The following is a 22,093-nucleotide window of genomic DNA, read 5'->3' on the forward strand; positions in this document are numbered from 1 at the left end:
CTGACAGGTTCCTATATTGCCTACGTGTCCCAGGATGCTTTGCAGGTCCGCATTGACGGTTGCCAAGGTGATGCATCGGCAAAGTTTGACGCAACAGGAAGTCCCAATGTGTGCACTTTTACACACACATTCATTAGTTCCCATGATGCAACGCTAACCTAGCTACCAGACCTGTGGCTAACCCCCCTGCTGTGTCCACAACGCTCTCATTGGACAGGTTCCCAGGTGTCACCCCCCCCCCCCCCCCCATTCCAATCTCCCCCCCATCCCACCCACCGGGAGACGCCATCTGCCCTGGAGACGTCGGAAAAGCTCACCGGGAAAAAGCTGCCGGCGCCGACCGGAGCCAGAACTCGGCGGGAGGCGGATTTAGCCGAGCCGCTTTTAGCTCGCTCGTCGCATCGCGATTCGTGACGGGAACTCGAACGTGCGATGGGATCATGAAGCCGACATGTTTGGCTAGCCATGTGTAGTGAAACAGGAATGCAGTATTAGTATTAGTATCAGTACTATACCACGGTTAAAACCACCAATCATACTATATGTCTTCAAAAGTTAATATATAATACATATTAAAGTTTTTACTTTGAATATTCATTAATTTATTCATGCATATATTATTAAAAAACAAATACATTTATTTACATAATAAAATACATATTTTTTAAAGTTATTATTTTAAAATATTACATGTATATTATTATGAACAGAACATATATATATATATATAGTATTATACATTCTTTTGATGAAAACATCTGTAAAATTATTAATTACAGTAAAAATAGTTACAACTATTAGAAATATTAACAATATTAGAACATATTTAAAAAATATTTTTTTTAAAAAATATTTAAAAGTATTTAAAATATTAATTTAAAAATATTGCATGTATATTATTATTAACAGAACGCATATATATATATATAGTATGATACATTCTTTTGATGAAAACATCTGTAAAATTATTAATTACAGTAAAAATAGTTTAAACTGTTAAAACTATTAAAAATAATAGAAATATTAACTTTAGAATATATTTACAAATATTTAAAAATATTTAATTATTTTTTTTAATATTAATTTAAAAATATTGCATGTATATTATTATGAACAGAAGATATGTATAGTATTATACATTCTTTTGATGAAAACATCTGTAAAATTATTAATTACAGTAAAAATAGTTAGAAATATTAAAACATTAAAAATATTAACAATATTAGAACATATTTAAAAATATTTCAAAATATTTTTTTAATATTTAGAAGTATTTAAAAGTATTTAAAATATTAATTTAAAAATATTGCATGTATATTATTATGACCAGCACATATATATATATAGTATTATACATTCTTTTGATGAAAACATCTGTAAAATTATGAATTACAGTAAAATAGTTAAAACTATTAAAAATATTAAAATATTAGAAATATTAACAATATTAACAACATTAGAACATATTTAAAAATATAAAAAAAATTTTTTTTTAATATATTTAAAAGTATTTAAATGTATTTAAAATATTAAAATATGAACAAACTTATTTATGACTTATTATTTTCAGTTACAGAATATGTATTTATTTTCCATTTAATTCAATGAAGCACGGCATATGCACATGATACAGTACATGTACAATTTACTGTCTGATACGTCTGGACTCGAGGGACACCCTGTAGTTGGCAGTACCATCAGAGTACTGTATTGTACATATGTCAGTACAAACACTAATGTTGTTGACGGGGTCAACATATCGGGAATGTGTGACTGCGAAGCTGTACATCAGTACTACAACCGAGAGTTTTACTGCCAAACATACCCGACGTGTGAGGATGATGATGATGACGAGGACGCGTACTGCGACCGCCTCGGATAAGCTCAAATAAACAACAGACCTGGAAAAATAAATCCATCTCACTGCCTCCGGGAACGAGCGAGGGCATCCAAAGAACGCCGCCTGTTCCTGCAAAGCTCCTTGACGTCACAAGAGCTCTCACTCTGCCACACAAATGGAAAACAGAGAGGGAGGTAACGCTTCCACGGGGGGGGAGGGGGGGGGGGGGGGGGGGGGGGAATCACCTCAACTATCACTGCTGCTTTTATCTACTAATGAGCAACACACACACACACACACACACACACACACACACACGTGCGTGCGTGCGTCCTCAGGACTGTGGTTTCGTCAGACCATCTCTCAGCGAGTGTCCCACTTCCACAAGCGTGGACGTCCGCTTTCATCATTATGCAATGCTGCCAGCGAGCACGTTGTTCGGCCTAGAAAGGCTTTGAACACGCAGCATGCAGCGCTGTAACACTGCAGGCTCTAATGAGCGTGTGTGTGTGTGTGTATTCGTGTGTGTGTATTTGTGTGAGAGAGCGACATTATTAGTCGGTAAGTGATTTTTTTTTTTTTTTTTGCAAAGTAAGCAGCTGCCAGAAGAGGAAATGTACGTTAGCTTCATCCACGAGCTGCTCACAGCGGGATGGATCCTCTAGTACTAGATCATGGAAATCATCCTCTCACACACACACACACGCCACATCGCCCGCCACTGCGTAATGTACCACATCATATACCATATCGTGTACTATATCACTATGATACTGTTAATATACCACATCATATACCATATCGTGTACTATATCAATATAATACTGTTAATATACCACATCATATACCATATCGTGTACTATATCACTATGATACTGTTAATATACCACATCATATACCATATCGTGTACTATATCACTATAATACTGTTAATATACCACATCATATACCATATCGTGTACTATATCAATATAATACTGTTAATATACCACATCATATACCATATTGTGTACTATATCACTATAATACTGTTAATATACCACATCATATACCATATTGTGTACTATATCAATATGATACTGTTAATATACCACATCATATACCATATTGTGTACTATATCATTATAATACTGTTAATATACCACATCATATACCATATCGTGTACTATATCAATATAATACTGTTAATATACCACATCATATACCATATCTTGAATTACTATATCACTATAATATTGTTAATATACCACATCATATACCATATCTTGAATTACTATATCACTATAATATTGTTAATATACCACATCATATACCATATCGTGTACTACTATATCACTATAATACTGTTAATATACCACATCATATACCATATCTTGAATTACTATATCACTATAATACTGTTAATATACCACATCATATACCATATCGTGTACTATATCACTATGATACTGTTAATATACCACATCATATACCATATCGTGTACTATATCACTATAATACTGTTAATATACCACATCATATACCATATCGTGTACTATATCACTATGATACTGTTAATATACCACATCATATACCATATCGTGTACTATATCACTATAATACTGTTAATATACCACATCATATACCATATCGTGTACTATATCACTATGATACTGTTACTATACCACATCATATACCATATCGTGTACTATATCACTATAATACTGTTAATATACCACATCATATACCATATCGTGTACTATATCACTATAATACTGTTAATATACCACATCATATACCATATCATGTACTATATCACTATAATACTGTTAATATACCACATCATATACCATATCGTGTACTATATCACTATGATACTGTTAATATACCACATCATATACCATATTGTGTACTATATCACTATGATACTGTTAATATACCACATCATATACCATTTTGTGAATTACTATAACACTATAATACTGTTGTATCACAAAATACACCGCATCATGTACTACTACATAACATACCACATAATATACCATATCATGTACTACTATCACTATAATACTGTTAATATACTAAAATGAATGAATTAATATACATATCGTGTATTACTATATCACTATAATACTGTTATATCACAAAATACACCACATCATGTACTACTACATAATATACCACATCATATCCCATACCATGTATTACTATATCACTATAATACTGTTATATAACAAAATACACCACATCATGTACTACTACATAAACAAAAAATACTCCTAAATATTACTGATAAATACTCCTAAATATCACTGGCAATCTTGATCCTTCCTGCTACATGTTCTTATGATCCAAATCTATTTTTGGTATGAATAGAGTGACGTATTAGCAAAGCTCGCTCCGAAAAAACAAGAAATGAAGCCTTCAAACGTAGCCTCCTCGGCTAACATTGCCGGGTGTACAAAGCGCGGTCTGGGGGCCATTTTCGGACCGCAGCTCCGTTTTGGTTGGCACTAAAAGTGCTATAAAAATGAAAAAATAATTAATTTGAAATCAAATATATTATTAGATATTATATGTGAATTTTGTTGGGGTGTTTTTTGCACAGGGGCGTCAAACTGGCTTTCACTGTGGGTCACATGGCAGTTTATTTTATCGACGCAACCAAGCGAGATTGGAGACCCGTGCATGGAGAGTCTATGTGTGTGCGTGTGCGCACGAGTGCGTGTGCGCACGAGTGCGTGTGCGCACGAGTGCTTCGTGTTCACACTTTGATGTGAGAAGCAAAGAAACAAAGTGAGGATGATGAAGAGCGCAGATAGAAAATCTCACTCAGGCTGATGCAGTCCGCAGATAAAAGTGTGAGTGTGATGAAAAACAGTGCGGTCTCGCACACACACACGCGGCATCGAACTTCCATTTACTGCCTCCTTTTGGCTCTTTTCACTCGGCTCAACTTTCCTCTCTCGCTCTCAGCGCTCACTCAACCACACACACACACACAAATACACACAGGAAGTGGAGACATTAGCGAGCAGAAAGAGCCGTTGGCATTAAGGTGCATTACGTGAGGACCGACGGAAGCACGTGGAGTGTTCGACCTCCATCTAACACCGACTTTTCCACTGATCCGCCAGATTCGGGATCCGATCCCCTGATCATGTGAAGTGTTGTCTTGACCTCGGCGGTATAGCACAGCAGATATTGATATGAATGTGACTGATTGGTTGTCATGGCAACAGCAACACCAGGCACTGAAAATTGAAGAGTTGAATTGATGGATTGTTTTTTTACATGCGTCACTTTTTTTTCTTTTCCGGTGAGCTCGGAGTTGAATTTCCAGTTTTTCCGGATTTTCCATCCGACGCACACGCTCGCATGTCACCGGGATACAGATTAGTAGCGGCTAAATCCAGATGATGGGAGTATCTGCACATGATCCACACGGAGGAGCAGGTGTGCATTAGCAACATGAAGCACTCAGCGTGTTGCTAAAGTGCATCCATTTGCTAAAGCGCTCAAGTCATCATGGCGGTCATTAGCGTTCCAACCGAGTACAAGTATATAAAACCCTTTTTTTTTTTTTGGTACATAACACAGTGATGTCCTCCGTTTGATTGTGGTCTATTATTGGTAAAAAAAATATGCTGTTAACTACTCCCTACTCAGCACAAACTGGGTCTAACAAGGACACAAAAACGCTGCATATCTGAGAGTGTTTTCTAAAGAAAAACACATTTTCATGCAGTTCATCATTTTATACGGCTAATAGATGATTAATAAACCCATTAAAAAATCTAAATTAAAATCTCTTACCATGCTGTTAACTACTCCCTTCAGAGAGCAGCACAAACTGGGTCTAACAAGGACAGAAAAACGCCGCACAAATATCTGAGTGTGTAGTTTAAGACAAAGACGCCTCACAGGTCGTCACCTGGCAGCTGCGCTAAATAGTAGCCGTCAAACACCAGTGTCAGTATCAACAGTGCGCAAACCTAGTGCAAACCTAGTCTAAACCAAGTGTAACGAGGACAGAAAAACACTGCGCAAATATCTGAGAGTGTGTAGTTTAAGACAAAGACGCCTCACAGGTCGTCACCTGGCAGCTGCGCTAAATAGTAGCCGTCAAACACCAGTGTCAGTATCAACAGTGCGCAAACCTAGTCTAAACCAAGTCTAACGAGGACAGAAAAACGCTGCACAAATATCTGAGAGTGTGTAGTTTAAGACAAAGACGCCTCACAGGTCGTCACCTGGCAGCTGCACTAAATGGACAATTAAGCTAACTTGATAAGATGAGTCATTTCTGCCCCCCCCCCCAAAAAAAAACCCACTCCCACTGAACTATGAAACACTGGCGTTACACAATGTGTGCGGATGTCAACAGACACGAGGTGACATTTCCACTCGTCCACTTTGCCGTTTGCTTTGGTGACCGTTTCACTGACACATCCTTAATTGGTGTGAGCGCTAACGAGGCGTTGGCACCAACAACAAGATGGCTTGCTTCAATGTGTGCGTGTGTTGTTGCAGTCTATAAACGTGAAGTGCTACTGTACATCAGCAGCCCATTTGCATATTAGCGCAGCACTTCCTGTGTGTTGTCATAAGAAAGCATTTAAAGCCTAATTGAAGACTGTGAGTACCTTTTTCCTCAAATCATTTCTTTCATTATTTACTCATGCTTTTCCATTTGCATATATTATTCCTCTGTAAGGACGCCGAGGCGCTGAGAGGCAGAATTAAATTAGCGCGCGTGTCATATAAGCACTCCGACACTTCAACACCACAACTTTTACTGCTTCATTTGGGTTAATTAAGGTCACACGCACTACCAGGCAGGAAGTTGCTCTCATAAGAACTCTTTCATGAAGACAGACTTCCTCACACGTTAACGTACACAGCTCCTAAATGAAGGTTGGGGTTAGGACTAGGGTCCTCGTTAGGGATAGGGGTTAGGATTAGGGTCCTTGTTAGGGGTAGGGGTTAGGATTAGGAGTAGGGTCCTCGTTAGGGATAGGGGTTAGGGTTAGGGTCCTCATTAGGGATAGGGGTTAGGGTCCTTGTTAGGGATAGGGGTTAGGATTAGGGTCCTTGTTAGGGATAGAGGTTAGGATTAGGGTCTTGGGCATAGGGGTTAGAATTAGGGTTTTAGTTAGGGATGAGGGTTAGGATTAGGGTCCTTGTTGGGGATAGGGGTTAGGATTAAGGTCCTCGTTAAGGGTGAGGGTTAGGGTCCTCGTTAAGGATGAGGGTTAGGATTAGGGTCCTTGTTAAGGGTAGGGGTTAGGATTAGGAGTAGGGTCCTCGTTAGGGATAGGGGTTAGGATTAGGTTCCTCGTTAGGGATAGGGGTTAGGATTAGGGTCCTTGTTAAGGGTAGGGGTTAGGATTAGGAGTAGGGTCCTCGTTAGGGATAGGGGTTAGGGTTAGGGTCCTCATTAGGGATAGGGGTTAGGGTCCTTGTTAGGGATAGGGGTTAGGATTAGGGTCCTTGTTAGGGATAGAGGTTAGGATTAGGGTCTTGGGCATAGGGGTTAGAATTAGGGTTTTAGTTAGGGATGAGGGTTAGGATTAGGGTCCTTGTTGGGGATAGGGGTTAGGATTAAGGTCCTCGTTAAGGGTGAGGGTTAGGGTCCTCGTTAAGGATGAGGGTTAGGATTAGAGTCCTCGTTATGGATTAGAGAGTTAGGATTAGGGTCTTCGCTAGGGATAGGGGTTAAGACTAGCGCCCTAGTTAGGGATAGGAGTTAGGATTAGGGTCCTCATTAGGGATAGGGTTTTGGATTATGGTCCTGGTTAGGAATAGCGGTTAGGATTAGGGTCCTCGTTAGGGATAGGCGTTAGGAATAGGGGTTAGGATTAGGGTCCTCGTTAAGGATGAGGGTTAGTATTAGGAATGGGGTTAGGGGCCCTGGTTAGGGACAGGGAGTTAGTATTAGTGTCCTGCTGAGGGACAAGGATTTAGTATTAGTGTCCTGGTTAGGGGCAGGGAGTTAGTATTAGTGTCCTGGTTAGGGACAGGGAGTTAGTATTAGGGTCCTGGTTAGGGACAAGGAGTTAGTACTTGGGTCTTGGTTAGGGATGGGGGTTAGTATTGGGAATGGGGGTTAGTGACCCTGGTTAAAGATAAGGGGTTAGGATTAGGGCCTTTGTTACGGATAGGGGTTAGTATTAGTGTCCTGGTTAGGGATAGGGGTTAGTATTAGCGTCCTGCTTAGAGATAGGGTTTAGTATTTGTGTCTTGGTTAGGGATGGGGTTAGTATTATCGTCCTGGTTAGGGATAGGGTTTAGTATTAGCGTCCTGGTTAGGGATAGGCGTTAGTATTAGTGTCCTGGTTAGAGATTTAGGTTAGTATTAGCCTCCTGGTTAGGGATAGGAGTTAGTATTAGCGTCCTGCTTAGAGATAGGCTTTAGTATTAGAGTCCTGGTTAGAGATAGGAGTTAGTATTAGTGTCCTGGGTACGGATAGGGGTTAGTATTAGTGTCCTGGTTAGGGATAGAGGTTAGTATTAGTGTCCTGGTTAGGGATAGGGGTTAGTATTAGCGTCCTGCTTAGAGATAGGGTTTAGTATTAGTGTCTTGGTTAGGGATGGGGTTAGTATTATCGTCCTGGTTAGGGATAGGGTTTAGTATTAGCGTCCTGGTTAGGGGTAGGCGTTAGTATTAGTGTCTTGGTTAGGGATGGGGTTAGTATTATCGTCCTGGTTAGGGATAGGGGTTAGTATTAGCGTCCTGCTTAGAGATAGGGTTTAGTATTAGTGTCTTGGTTAGGGATGGGGTTAGTATTATCGTCCTGGTTAGGGATAGGGTTTAGTATTAGCGTCCTGGTTAGGGATAGGCGTTAGTATTAGTGTCCTGGTTAGAGATTTAGGTTAGTATTAGCGTCCTGGTTAGGGATAGGAGTTAGTATTAGCGTCCTGCTTAGAGATAGGCTTTAGTTTTAGAGTCCTGGTTAGAGATAGGAGTTAGTATCAGCGTCCTGGTTAGGGATAGAGGTTAGTATTAGTGTCCTGGTTAAGGATAGGGGTTATGATAAGGGTTGAGGTTCGAGTCCCAGCTGGGGTTGGAGTTAAGTCCCTCACCCCAATCCTCTATTGGGGCTTTTTTGGCTGCAAAGAAGACTTATTCCAAGGACGGTAGCTAGCGTATAATGAAATCATAGAGCAAATGAAAGGCATGATGAATATTTGCAATTGACTGAGAAGGAATGAAAGTAAATGAGTCAGAAGGGACAAAAACAACACATTGAAAGCATCTCACTTCATTTGTACAAACACATCTGCTCAACGCATTTCATTACAGGAATTAAACCTTTGCTGCTAACGCTAATCCTTTTCATTTGCGCTTGTTAGCGATGCCAAGCCGCATGCTAACACAACCTGCGCGGCTAACGCTATAGCAAAAAATACAAACACTTCATTATATCCGACCAAACCTCGTCAAGGTGGCGTGTTAATGTTCCGAGCCGCCGTAAGAAACCCGACAAGCTAACGTGCTGACAGGCTGACAAAACGCTAACGAGTGCAAACGCGGGGAGCGAATTGTGTTGGTTTATTTCCCGCTAGCCTCCCCCTGTGGATCTTTAAGTAGAGCTGATGGAAGGTTGGACTCGGTATGATTTACATAATTGGGATGTTAATTCCTTCAGCCGTGGGAGTTGATTATGTTGCATATTGATTGTGTTGTGCTTCTGTGAGGTCACCCGCCTCTTTAAATGAGCAGTGCAGGGAATTGTGGGAATCTGATTAAATGCGCAGTGTCGGAATTCCTGCTGACGACTGCGTTCGTGACAGGGAGGAGGAACCAACTCTTACCGTTCTCCGGGTGCTCCATTTCGCCGATGCTGCCGTCGGGAGTGGTTCGCTCGTAGTGGTCCTCCGGCAGCGCCAAAGGCCCGATCCGCGGCCCGGATGACGACTTGGAACTGGGCGTCTCCGATTCATCCAAGCCGCTGTCGTAGTAGCTATGCTGGGACGCGTCCTGAAGGTCTTGCGCCTGATTGGCGGTGGAGAAGGTCACCCGGCGGTGCGGCATCTGGTAATGACGGACACAAGTATAAATATAAATCCGTGTTGCGGTTGTCGGAACTGCGGTCATCCTCGTCTTCTAAATTGCATCCTCTGATGATGTTTGTCTGTCTATCGATCGCCACACGCTCAATTGATTTGACACGGCAACAATTGCTGGGCTGTCAGTAAAGTTGATGTTATGATAGCCTTGTAATGCTACAACGGAAACGCTATCATTTTGTGTCGTTTACAAGACAAGTCTACTGTTTATAGCGAAAAAAATCTAAGAATCTAAAACTATGACTTAATTCTCCTAATATTTTAACTTTATGGTCATATTAGACCTTTTTCCCCAAAATAATTGCTTTGTTTTTGCTAAAAGACTAGATAGGACAGTTTTAGTCCGGGTCCCAGGTACCTGTACCTGAAAGTAGTAGGTACACTCCCGTTCAAAAAGTTTGGGATCACTTGCAAATTTCTTAGTTTTCCAAAGAAAAAATTTTTTTCATGCATTTCACAATTTTTTTTTTTCCATTTCACAAATTTCCAATTGGATTTGGAAAAAATGTAACCTTTGTATACACCTCATTCCCAAAGAAAAGTGACAATCCGGAAAAATATACACTACCGCTCAAAAGTTTGGGATCACTTGCAAATTTCTTAGTTTTCCAAAGAAAATTTTTTTTTCATGCATTTCACAAAAAAATTTTTTTCCATTTCACAAATTTCCAATTGGATTTGGAAAGAATGTAACCTTTGTATACACCTCATTCCCAAAGAAAAGTGACAATCCGAATGAATATACACTACCGCTCAAAAGTTTGGGATCGCTTGCAAATTTCTTAGTTTTCCAAAGAAAAAAATTTTTTCATGCATTTCACAAATTTTTTTTTTTCCATTTCACAAATTTTCAATTGGATTTGGAAAGAATGTAACCTTTGTATACACCTCATTCACAAAGAAAAGTGACAATCCGGAAAAATCTACACTACCGCTCAAAGGTTTGGCATTATTTGCAAATTTCTTAGTTTTCCAAAGAAAAATTTTTTTCATGCATTTCACAAAAAAAAAATTCCCATTTCAAAAATTTCCAATTGGATTTGGCTTATTTGCTAAAATGGAAAGAATGTAACCTTTGTATACACCTCATTCCCAAAGAAAAGTGCCAATCCGGAAAAATATAATCTGCAAATTTCTTAGTTTTCCAAAGAAAAACTAACTTTCACAAAAAAAAAATTCCATTTCACAAAAATTTTTCCGCCTTCTGTTGCCTCTCCAAAGGACAAGTGTCACAGTTTCTTAATGAAGACCAAGTTTTTGTTTGCATTGGGGCCTCTTTTTCTGGGAATATTTTTCATCGGGACGTCGTATTTCTATATTTTAGTTATTTACGAGTCCGAATCCCATTTACTACCTCCACCAAGTAAACTGACCCTAACCATGTAAACTAGTATTTGTATTATTCCACCTTTACTTACACTACCGCTCAAAAGTTTGGCATCGCTTGCAAATTTCTTAGTTTTCCAAAGAAAAAAAATTTTCACGCATTTCTCAAACAATTTTTTCCATTTCACAAAATTTTTTTATCCATTTCCTAAACAATGAAAATGAATGATATGATTTTCAAAAAAGGATGTACATTTTAGCATAGAGGCCTACTATCAACAACTGTCAGTCCTCTGCATCAATCTCCTGGTATGGCTGCTAATCCAACTTCATCATTTTATAAGGCTAACAGATGATTAATAAACCCGTTTAAAAAATCTAAACTAAAACCTCCTACCATGCTGTTAACTACTCCCTTCAGAGAGCAGCACAAACTGGGTCTAACAAGGACAGAAAAACGCCGCACAAATATCTGAGAGCGTGTAGTTTAAGACAAAAACGCCTCACAGGTCGTCACCTGGCAGCTGCGGTAAATAGTAGCAGTCAAACACCAGTGTCAGTTATGGTTATGCTGGAGCTGTCCTATCTAGTACGATTTGAGGTGAATGTGATGTGATGTGATTTGAGTGAGTAAATGGTGTTCAAGTGACGCTGGTTTGCATAAAAGCAGCAGGTTGAAAGTAAACTTTGCAGCTTCATTGGCTTTGTTGGGTGGTGCTATGGGGGTGGGGGCCGAGGGGGGGTGGGGGGTAGCTGTCTAATGTGATGCTTTTATAATTAAAATACAATTAGCTGTCCATGTAGCGCTGCAGGACACACACACACACACACAAACACACACAAACACACACCTGGCCTGACTGATAAACAGCAACATCCTGGCTCGGGAGATACTCGGTCACCATGGAAACTGGTGTCATCGCCGTTAGGACCCTGAACTGGTTCAAACAGCGGGAAAAGACTTTGTTTTTTTTTTTTCACGATTTTTTTTTTTTTTAAACCACAAAGCCACCTCTCTGTGCAGGGACTTGAACAGGCGCCTCAAGAAATATTTTTTTTTTATTGGATTTTGTTTTTATATTATATTTTATATATTTTTTATATATATTTTTAATTATATATATTAATTAATTATATATATTGTAAATATATTTTGACTTTATTTTGTTATTTATTTTGACTTTATTTTGTTATTTATTTTGACTTTATTTTGACTTTTATTTAGTTATTTATTTTGACTTTATTTTGATGTATTTTTATTTTTTAAACCACAAAGCCACCTCTCTGTGCAGGGACTTGAACAGGCGCCTCAAGAAATATTTTTTTTATTGGATTTTGTTTTTATATTATATTTTATATATTTTTTATATATATTTTTAATTATATATATGAATTAATTATATATATATTGTAAATATATTTTGACTTTATTTTGTAATTTATTTTGACTTTATTTTGTTACTTATTTTGACTTTATTTTGACTTTTATTTAGTTATTTATTTTGACTTTATTTTGATGTATTTTTATTTTTTATTTATTTATTTTTATTTTTTAATTATTTTTTTCTTTAATTATTTTTATTTTTAATTTTTCCACTTTTGCTGTTGTTTTTTTCTTCATTTTTCTTATTAAAAGTATATTTAGAGTGTGTTGTGGGCCAATAAAAACAGGTACTGTCCCGAAATGACCCCTGGGCCACACTTTGGACAACCACAGCATGCCTTGGTTGAAAGCTGATCATGTGATCCAGAAAGTATTCCAAAAAGTATTCCAATCAAGATGCCGTTCTTCCTTTATGCGGATAATTATTTATCTTGTCTTAAGCGTCTGGTGATCTTTTCTTCCATACGCAACATTCCCAGCAGCTCCCCACGTTCCGAAGGAAGCAAACACTCCGACACGCGTGTTAGCGGCGGATCGAGATGAGTCGAAGCGTGTTATTAATAACCGCTTCCTGCTTCCTGCACCGGCGCCGGGATATAAATCAGCACCGGGATATAAACATGAAGAGAGAAATGAAGCCACGCAAATCATCAGGATTCCTCGGCTGTCTGTCACACACACACACACACACACACACACACACACACACACACACTTGTTTGTTTTTGGCCTTTTGTACGTGTGTGTATTCGTGTTTGTTTGCTAGGAATAGAAGAGCCGCCTCAGCATCTTGCAAGAAAGTGGAGCGGATCAGAGACTAGGAACGTAAAGACTTCTACTGAAAGATCTGGAAGCTACGCAAGAAGCTCCGCCTACTCCTCGTAACTCCGCCTACTTCTGCTGAACGCCTACCAACGACGACGCACATCGACCATGTTTGTTTCTCTACATCTGGAACAGGGGTGTATAAACTTTATATCACATATTTTATGTACATTTTCCGACATGGAAAGCTTCCCAGATCTTCCAGAATCTGCACCTATTCCGTGACATTTAGAAGAAAACATGCTATATCACAAAGGCTTATTAGTAGTAGTAGTTTTTACTCTTTCTTAGTTTTTTCTCTTAAAATATGAAGTTTATTCTCGGAAAATCTGTTTTTTTTTTTTTTTTCAACTATCACACGTTTTTTCTTGTAAATGCGTTTCTCATAATTATGACTTTATTCCCATATTTATTCTAATATTCTTAACTTCTGTGCAACCTAATTTTGCCAAAAACTACAATTTCATTTATTGTTTTATTACTCGTAACATTACAAATATACAACAGAATTTTCTTTCTCAGTAATATTTCACTTTATGCTACTAAAATTTTATAAAATATTATGACATTAAAACTACTAATTTTTGAATTTATTCTTGTATAATGGCCACTGATTAGTCTATGCTGTTTTTTTAAAATTAATTTTAACTTTAATATTTAAATAAATATGACTTTATTCTTGTAAAATTACCACTGATTATTCTATGCTGTTTTTTTTAATTTTATTTTAACTTTAATATTTAAATAAATATGAATTTATTCTTGTAAAATGACCACTGATTATTCTATGCTGTTTTTTTATTTATTTTAACTTTAATATTTAAATAAATCTGACTTTATTCCCATAATTTCACAACTTTCTCCACAACCTAATTAAAAAAAAATTATATACATAAATAATGAATTTTGAATTAATTGTCATATAATTACAAATATTATATAAACATGTTTTTTTTTGTTAATTTTCCAACTATTTCTTCATGTAAATAGTCTTTTCCCATCAGATTTATTCTCATAATATTATAACCAAATTTTCCAAAAAAAAACTTTTACTTATTTTGTTTATTTCTCATTATTTTCCAAGTCATAAAAAAATTACATTTTTATTGAAATATTTCAACTTCATGCTACTAAAATTATTTTGGTGAAATAATGACATTTTTTTTTGCTTATGTTTCTATTATTATCTTTATAATAATTATATAATTATATATTATTATTAAATATTATCTATATAGTTTCTATTGTTCCCTAGCTTTCCTGTTTTTTTTAGAATGTCATATTGTCGTTATTGTTAAAAAAGCGGCGTGCCGCAAATGGCCCCGGCCCCGCATGTTGGAGACCCTGACCTTCCCTGCTGAATGTCTGGCTGGAATGAAAAGATGAACGACTCCTTTCGGGGAGAGCACGCGTGAAAGAAGCGAAACACAAAAGAAACGACAACAAAGACAAGAAGAAGAAGAAGAAGAAGAGGAGGAGGAGAAGGAGGAGGACGGTCCTCGCTGAAGATGAAGCTCCTGCAGAGGAGGTGATGTAGGAGGAGGCGGCGCCCCGCTGATGATTAAAAACCAGCAAGAGGAGAAACGCACGCCGCTTCGCCGGCTGTTTGTCAGCCCAGACAAAAAAGCGGGAGATAACACACACCGTGTGTGTGTGTGTGTGTGTGTTGTGTGTGTTGTGTGTGTGTGTGTGTGTGTGAGCTCCTCATTACCTCCCTGTGTGGGAGATAAGAGTGTGTGAGTCTGCATTGTGCATGCTTATAAAAGTCTGTCCTTATCAAGTATGCGTGTGCACACGCACACGGCCCACGTGAAGAGCGCCGGCATCCCATAATTCCACACCATCAGTCCAAGCGCAGGATGAATGAGGGCTGTGTGTGTGTGTGTGTGTGTGTGTGTGTGTAAGTGTGTGTGTGTCCGCCACACTCCAACGCCACTCATGTCCATTTTGGGGGGGATATTACGCAATACCAACATCCTGTCAACTTACTTACATGTACACTTGTACTATGTACTATATACTGTACATATATGTACTTACCCGCTATGCATACACAGTACTTCCTACATACATATATATATATATGATATACCTGCTACGCACTATACTGTATATACTGTACAGTACATTCTATGTATGGATATACAGTACTTACTATGTATATACTGTACTTGATATGTATTAGTATGGATACACACTACCTACTACATATAATACTTGCTAACTATATACAGTACATTGTATGTATATACAGTACCTGCTAAATACTGTATACTTGTTACATACTGTATACTATACTGTACTTGTTACATACGTATACACAGTACCTGCTAAATATGTACACTATCTATACTACATATGAACAGTACTTATGTATACGCAGTACCTGCTACATACTGTATACCTGTTATGTACTGCATATACTGTACTTGCTACAAAAAAACACATAGTACTGTATATACTGAACTTGCTACATATATGCAGTACCTGCTACATATATACACACTATCTATACTACATAAGTATGCACAGTACTTATGTATATACACTACTTGCAAAGTATACACAGTACCTGCTAAATACTGTATACCTGTTATGTACTGCATATACTGTACTTGCTACAAAAAACACATAGTACTGTATATACTGAACTTGCTACATATATGCAGTACCTGCTACATATATACACACTATCTATACTACATAAGTATTTACAGTACTTATGTATATACACTACTTGCAAAGTATACACAGTACCTGCTAAATACTGTATACCTGTTATGTACTGCATATACTGTACTTGCTACAAAAAAACACATAGTACTGCATATACTGTACTTGCTACAAAAAACACAGAGTACTGTATATACTGAACTTGCTACATATAATACTTGCTAACTATATACAGTACATTGTATGTATATACAGTACCTGCTAAATACTGTATACTTGTTACATACTGTATACTATACTGTACTTGTTACATACGTATACACAGTACCTGTGTATATAAAATGTACACTATCTATACTACATATGAACAGTACTTATGTATATACACTACTTGCTATGTATACGCAGTACCTGCTACATACTGTATACCTGTTATGTACTGCATATACTGAACTTGCTACATATATGCAGTACCTGCTACATATATACACACTATCTATACTACATAAGTATGCACAGTACTTATGTATATACACTACTTGCAAAGTATACACAGTACCTGCTACATACTGCATACCTGTTATGTACTGCATATACTGTACTTGCTACAAAAAACACATAGTACTGTATATACTGAACTTGCTATGTATACACAGTACCTGCTACATACTGTATACCTGTTATGTACTGCATATACTGGAATTGCTACATATATGCAGTACCTGATATGAATGTACACTATCTACTACATATGTACAGTACTTATGTAGATGTATACACAGTACCTGCTACATACTGTAGACCGGTTATGTACTGTATATACTGAACTTGCTACATATATGCAGTACCTGCTACGTATATACACACTATCTATGCTACATAAGTATGTACAGTACTTATGTATATACACTACTTGCAAAGTATACACAGTACCTGCTACATACTGTATACCTGTTGCTACATACGTATATGCAGTACCTGCTACGTATATACACACTATGCTACATAAGTATGTACAATACTTATGTATATACACTACTTGCAAAGTATACACAGTACCTGCTACATACTGTATACCTGTTGCTACATACGTATATGCAGTACCTGCTACGTATATACACACTATACTACATAAGTATGTACAGTACTTATGTATATACACTACTTGCAAAGTATACACAGTACCTGCTACATACTGTATACCTGTTGCTACATACGTATATGCAGTACCTGCTACGTATATACACACTATACTACATAAGTATGTACAGTACTTATGTATATACACTACTTGCAAAGTATACACAGTACCTGCTACATACTGTATACCTGTTGCTACATACGTATATGCAGTACCTGCTACGTATATACACACTATGCTACATAAGTATGTACAATACTTATGTATATACACTACTTGCAAAGTATACACAGTACCTGCTACATACTGTATACCTGTTGCTACATACGTATATGCAGTACCTGCTACGTATATACACACTATACTACATAAGTATGTACAGTACTTATGTATATACACTACTTGCAAAGTATACACAGTACCTGCTACATACTGTATACCTGTTGCTACATACGTATATGCAGTACCTGCTACGTATATACACACTATACTACATAAGTATGTACAGTACTTATGTATATACACTACTTGCAAAGTATACACAGTACCTGCTACATACTGTATACCTGTTGCTACATACATGCAGTACCTGCTACGTATGTACAGTATCTACTACATATGTACAGTACTTATGTACATATATACACTAATTGCAAAGTATACACAGTACCTGCTACATACTGTATACCTGTTGCTACATACGTATATGCAGTACCTGCTACGTATATACACACTATCTATACTACATAAGTATGTACAGTACTTATGTATATACACTACTTGCAAAGTATACACAGTACCTGCCACATACTGTATACCTGTTGCTACATACATGCAGTACCTGCTACGTATGTACAGTATCTACTACATATGTACAGTACTTATGTACATATATACACTAATTGCAAAGTATACACAGTACCTGCTACATACTGTATACCTGTTACTACATACGTATATGCAGTACCTGCTACGTATATACACACTATACTACATAAGTATGTACAGTACTTATGTATATACACTACTTGCAAAGTATACACAGTACCTGCTACATACTGTATACCTGTTGCTACATACGTATATGCAGTACCTGCTACGTATGTACAGTATCTACTACATATGTACAGTACTTATGTTTGTACATATATTCACTACTTGCTATGTATACACAGTACCTTCTACATACTGTATACCTGTTGCTACATACATGCAGTACCTGCTACGTATGTACAGTATCTACTACATATGTACAGTATCTACTACATATGTACAGTACTTACGTTTGTACATATATTCACTACTTGCTATGTATACACAGTACCTGCTACATACTGTACACCTGCAATGTCAACACAGTACCTCCTACGAATATACTGCACTTTGTAAGTAATGTATATACAGCACAGTACTTGCTATGTATGTACAGTACTTTCTATGTATACAGTACAATCATTTACTCAAATTTTCTGCAAATTCAACCAGTCAAATTTTTACTTTCTTTCGAATATTTTTTTTTCATAATTTTGCTTTTTTTTGCTTTAATTTAGGATTTGTTTACTAAGTCAACGGTGAAAATACTTAAAGTGTACCATGTGGGAAATTGGTAGCCCCTCGATATCAAACAATAAAACGTAGAAATAAATATAAACAACAACTGGGGGGGTACCACAGGGCATCGTCATGTGCTTACAACGTGGATTAAGTTGGATCCTTTCACTGTGATGCTTGTGTAGCGTGTGTGTGTGTGTGTGTGTGTGTGTGTGTGTGTGCCCCGCAGCCATAACAACACTCGTTCTTCCGCCTCATTCTACCTTTATTTCCCAAACTAGGCTTCCTACGCTTCCTTCTCCCACTAAAGGGTACAAGTGTGACGCTGCAGGCCATGATTTGCTGTCTGGGAGAACACAGCCTGCACTTTTCAACTGAGCAGGTGTGTGTGTGTGTGTGTGTAATTTACACACACACACACACACACACACACATATACACAACATACGTATGACTGCAGCTGCTGATTGGCTTCACTGACTCAAACATCCTGTGGGAGTTTGTGATGTTGGACAGCAGATGTGTTCCATGTTCTTTTGGTACAAAACGTCACACGACAAAGTCCGGAAAAAAAGCTCAAAACAGGCTGCCATTGGTCAGTAGAGTCAGGGGCGAGGTTACTTTGACCAATAAGAAACTTTAATCCTGATACAATCATCATTATCCACGTATAAATGGACCTAAATATTCGGTTTATTTTGCTGAAACCTTTATATACACCTCATTCCCAATCCGAATGAATATACGCTACCGCTCAAAAGTTTGGGATTACTTTGTTTTCCAAAGAAAAACACATTTTCATGCATTTCATAAACAAATGTTTCCATTTCACAAACAATGAAAAAAAAAATCAGCACAAACTGGGTCTAACAAGGACACAAAAACGCTGCACAACTCTGCAAGAAGACATATCTGAGAGTGTTTTCCAAAGAAAAAAAATTTTCATGCATTTTGCGAACAATTTTTTCCATTTCACAAAATTTTTTAGCCATTTCCCAAACAATTAAAATGAATGATATGTTTTTTGAAAAAAGGATGTACATTTTTACATAGAGGCCTACTATCAACAACTGTCAGTCCTCTGCATCAATCTCCTGGTATGGCTGCTAATCCAAGTTCATCATTTTATAAGAATTATAAAATTGTTTTTATATATTTTAATATTTTTAAAATATTTTTTATATATTTTGTTTTGTGTTTATATTTTTTATTTATTTTATAAATTTTTATATTTTTTTATTTTTTATAAGGATTTTTATAAGGACTATAAGATGATTAGAAAAGCCATCTAAAAATCTAAACTGAAACTAAAATCTCTTACCATGTTGTTAACTACTCCCTTCAGAAAGCAGCACAAACCGGGTCTAACAAGGACAGAAAAACGCTGCACAAATATCTGAGAGTGTGTAGTTTAAGACAAAGACGCCTCACAGGTCCATCACCTGGCAGCTGCGCTAAATAGTAGCCGTCAAACACCAGTGTCAGTGTGTCTAACAAGGACAGAAAAACGATGGCAGGACTGCCAAGAAAAAGCTATATCTCAGACTGGGCGAAAAAATTCCCAAGTCATCCCAAACTTTGGAGCGGTAGTGTATACATGGACCCAAATATTCCAATTGTATTCGTTTTATTTGCTGAAACGGAAAGAATGTAACCTTTGTATACACACCAAACGTTCTTCGGTTTAAAAAAACGGAAATCGGCACTGGACTGTTGCGGAAAGTTTGTTTTTGATTCAAACTAAATTCCAAGACCGGACAAAGGAAAAACTGGCAATACGGAGTTGGAAGAAAATGTGATGTTGATGTTTACGTTTTACTGCAAATGTCCCATTGACTATTCTGTTGGATTATAGCAGCGCATAGAGACAAGAGATTGGAATATTCCTTTTTCCAGGGATACTATTGTTTTCGGAAAAGTCATTCGGAAAGATTCCATTCGGAAAGAGAAAAAACTCTTTATGTAAACGTGGCTAGTCACGACATTTGTATTATTGGAGAGTTTTCCAAGATCAGACTGGAATACCGGCGTTCCATGACACCAAGATGTCGCTCCTTTCCCACCTGACAATCGTCACATGACTCCCAGCTCCCCAGTCATGTGACTGCGGGTGAAGTTCAAGAGGCGGAATGGGATTTAGGATCGAGTGAATGGTCCGTGTCACGCCCGTCATGCGTGAACGTATCGGAAGCGACTCGCTCAAAGTCGGGAGAGGGTGGGGGGTGGGGGGGAGTTCGTTGATGCGGAGAAGCCGAAGCGTGCCGGGGATTCTCAAGCCCGGAAGATATCGTCAGCCTGCGCTCAATCCCCGCTGAGGAAGGCTCCAGGCGATCGTGTTAGAGACTTTCATGTAATCTCAATCGTTCCTCTTCCCGCTTTAATTCTCCGGAAGTCGTGGAGTCAGGAGAAACCGGAGAAGAAAGCCCCCCGGAGGCGGGAAAAAAGGCGCAGTTAAATGAGGCGAACGCAGAAAAAGGGAAGCAGATTAAAATGATCCCAGTGCAACTTGCAATTATTTGGATTATCTAACGAGTCCTCATCTTCGCTCGACGACAGCTTAGTAGTTCAAGCGCAGCGGGGGAACGTTTATGTCGACAACCCGTTTATGTCGAGGGGCCACCGTGTTCTCCTTTTGGACTAAAAAGTGCCCGCTTAAGTCGACACGGTGTGACCTCAATGAAGAATAGTCCGCTTGTGTTGTAGTATTTTATACAGAAGAAAAGTACAATGTATTTCAATGTACCGCACGCTGTGTGTACGCTAGCGGCCCCCGCCTCCACCCACCGAGACAAAGCGGCCGTATGACCGACAGAAGGGCTCACTCTGTTCATGACATTGTTCTATGGAATTAATGTTTATGGAACTTTTTTTTCGTTTATTGTGATTAATTCATTGATTAATTAATTAATCTATTATCATCCCAGGCCTCAGTGCCCACGATTTCTAAACAAGACATCTAATCTCATGACATCTTGTGACACCCCTATTAAGTAATCTACTGGTACAATCTACTAAGCTAAATAAATGTCAAAATAAAAGCATGGGAGTATTAACACGTTTCTACAACAACTAATCATCAAAATTAATTCATTCATTTTCTGCCGCTTATCCTTGGACAGAGTTCGGAGTGTGCTGGAGCCTATCCCAGCTGTCTTCATGCGAGAGGTGGGGTACACCCTGGACTGGTGGCCAGCCAATCACAGGGCACATATAGACAAACAACCATTCTTCGGGTGAGCCAGCCAATTATTATTATTATTATTATTATTATTATATTTGTTCACTTCCTGCTTTCTTCATG

At 37.9% G+C, this 22,093-nt stretch overlaps 1 protein-coding gene across 2 annotated transcripts in view; it reads right to left on the reverse strand.

Moving 5' to 3' along the window:
- LOC131105642 (protocadherin-1-like) overlaps nucleotides 1-22,093 on the reverse strand; it is a 123,026-nt gene that overhangs the window by 52,651 nt on the left and 48,282 nt on the right. For both annotated transcript variants that reach the window (XM_058054005.2, XM_058054023.2), the window contains exon 4: nucleotides 9,638-9,857. In XM_058054005.2, coding sequence (XP_057909988.2) covers nucleotides 9,638-9,857 — 220 coding nt within the window. The remainder of the gene's footprint in view (nucleotides 1-9,637; nucleotides 9,858-22,093) is intronic.

Source organism: Doryrhamphus excisus, linkage group LG23, assembly GCF_037039965.1.
Source record: "Doryrhamphus excisus strain RoL-2023G ecotype Guam linkage group LG23, RoL_Dexc_Guam_v1.1, whole genome shotgun sequence".
NCBI lineage: Eukaryota > Metazoa > Chordata > Actinopteri > Syngnathiformes > Syngnathidae > Doryrhamphus > Doryrhamphus excisus.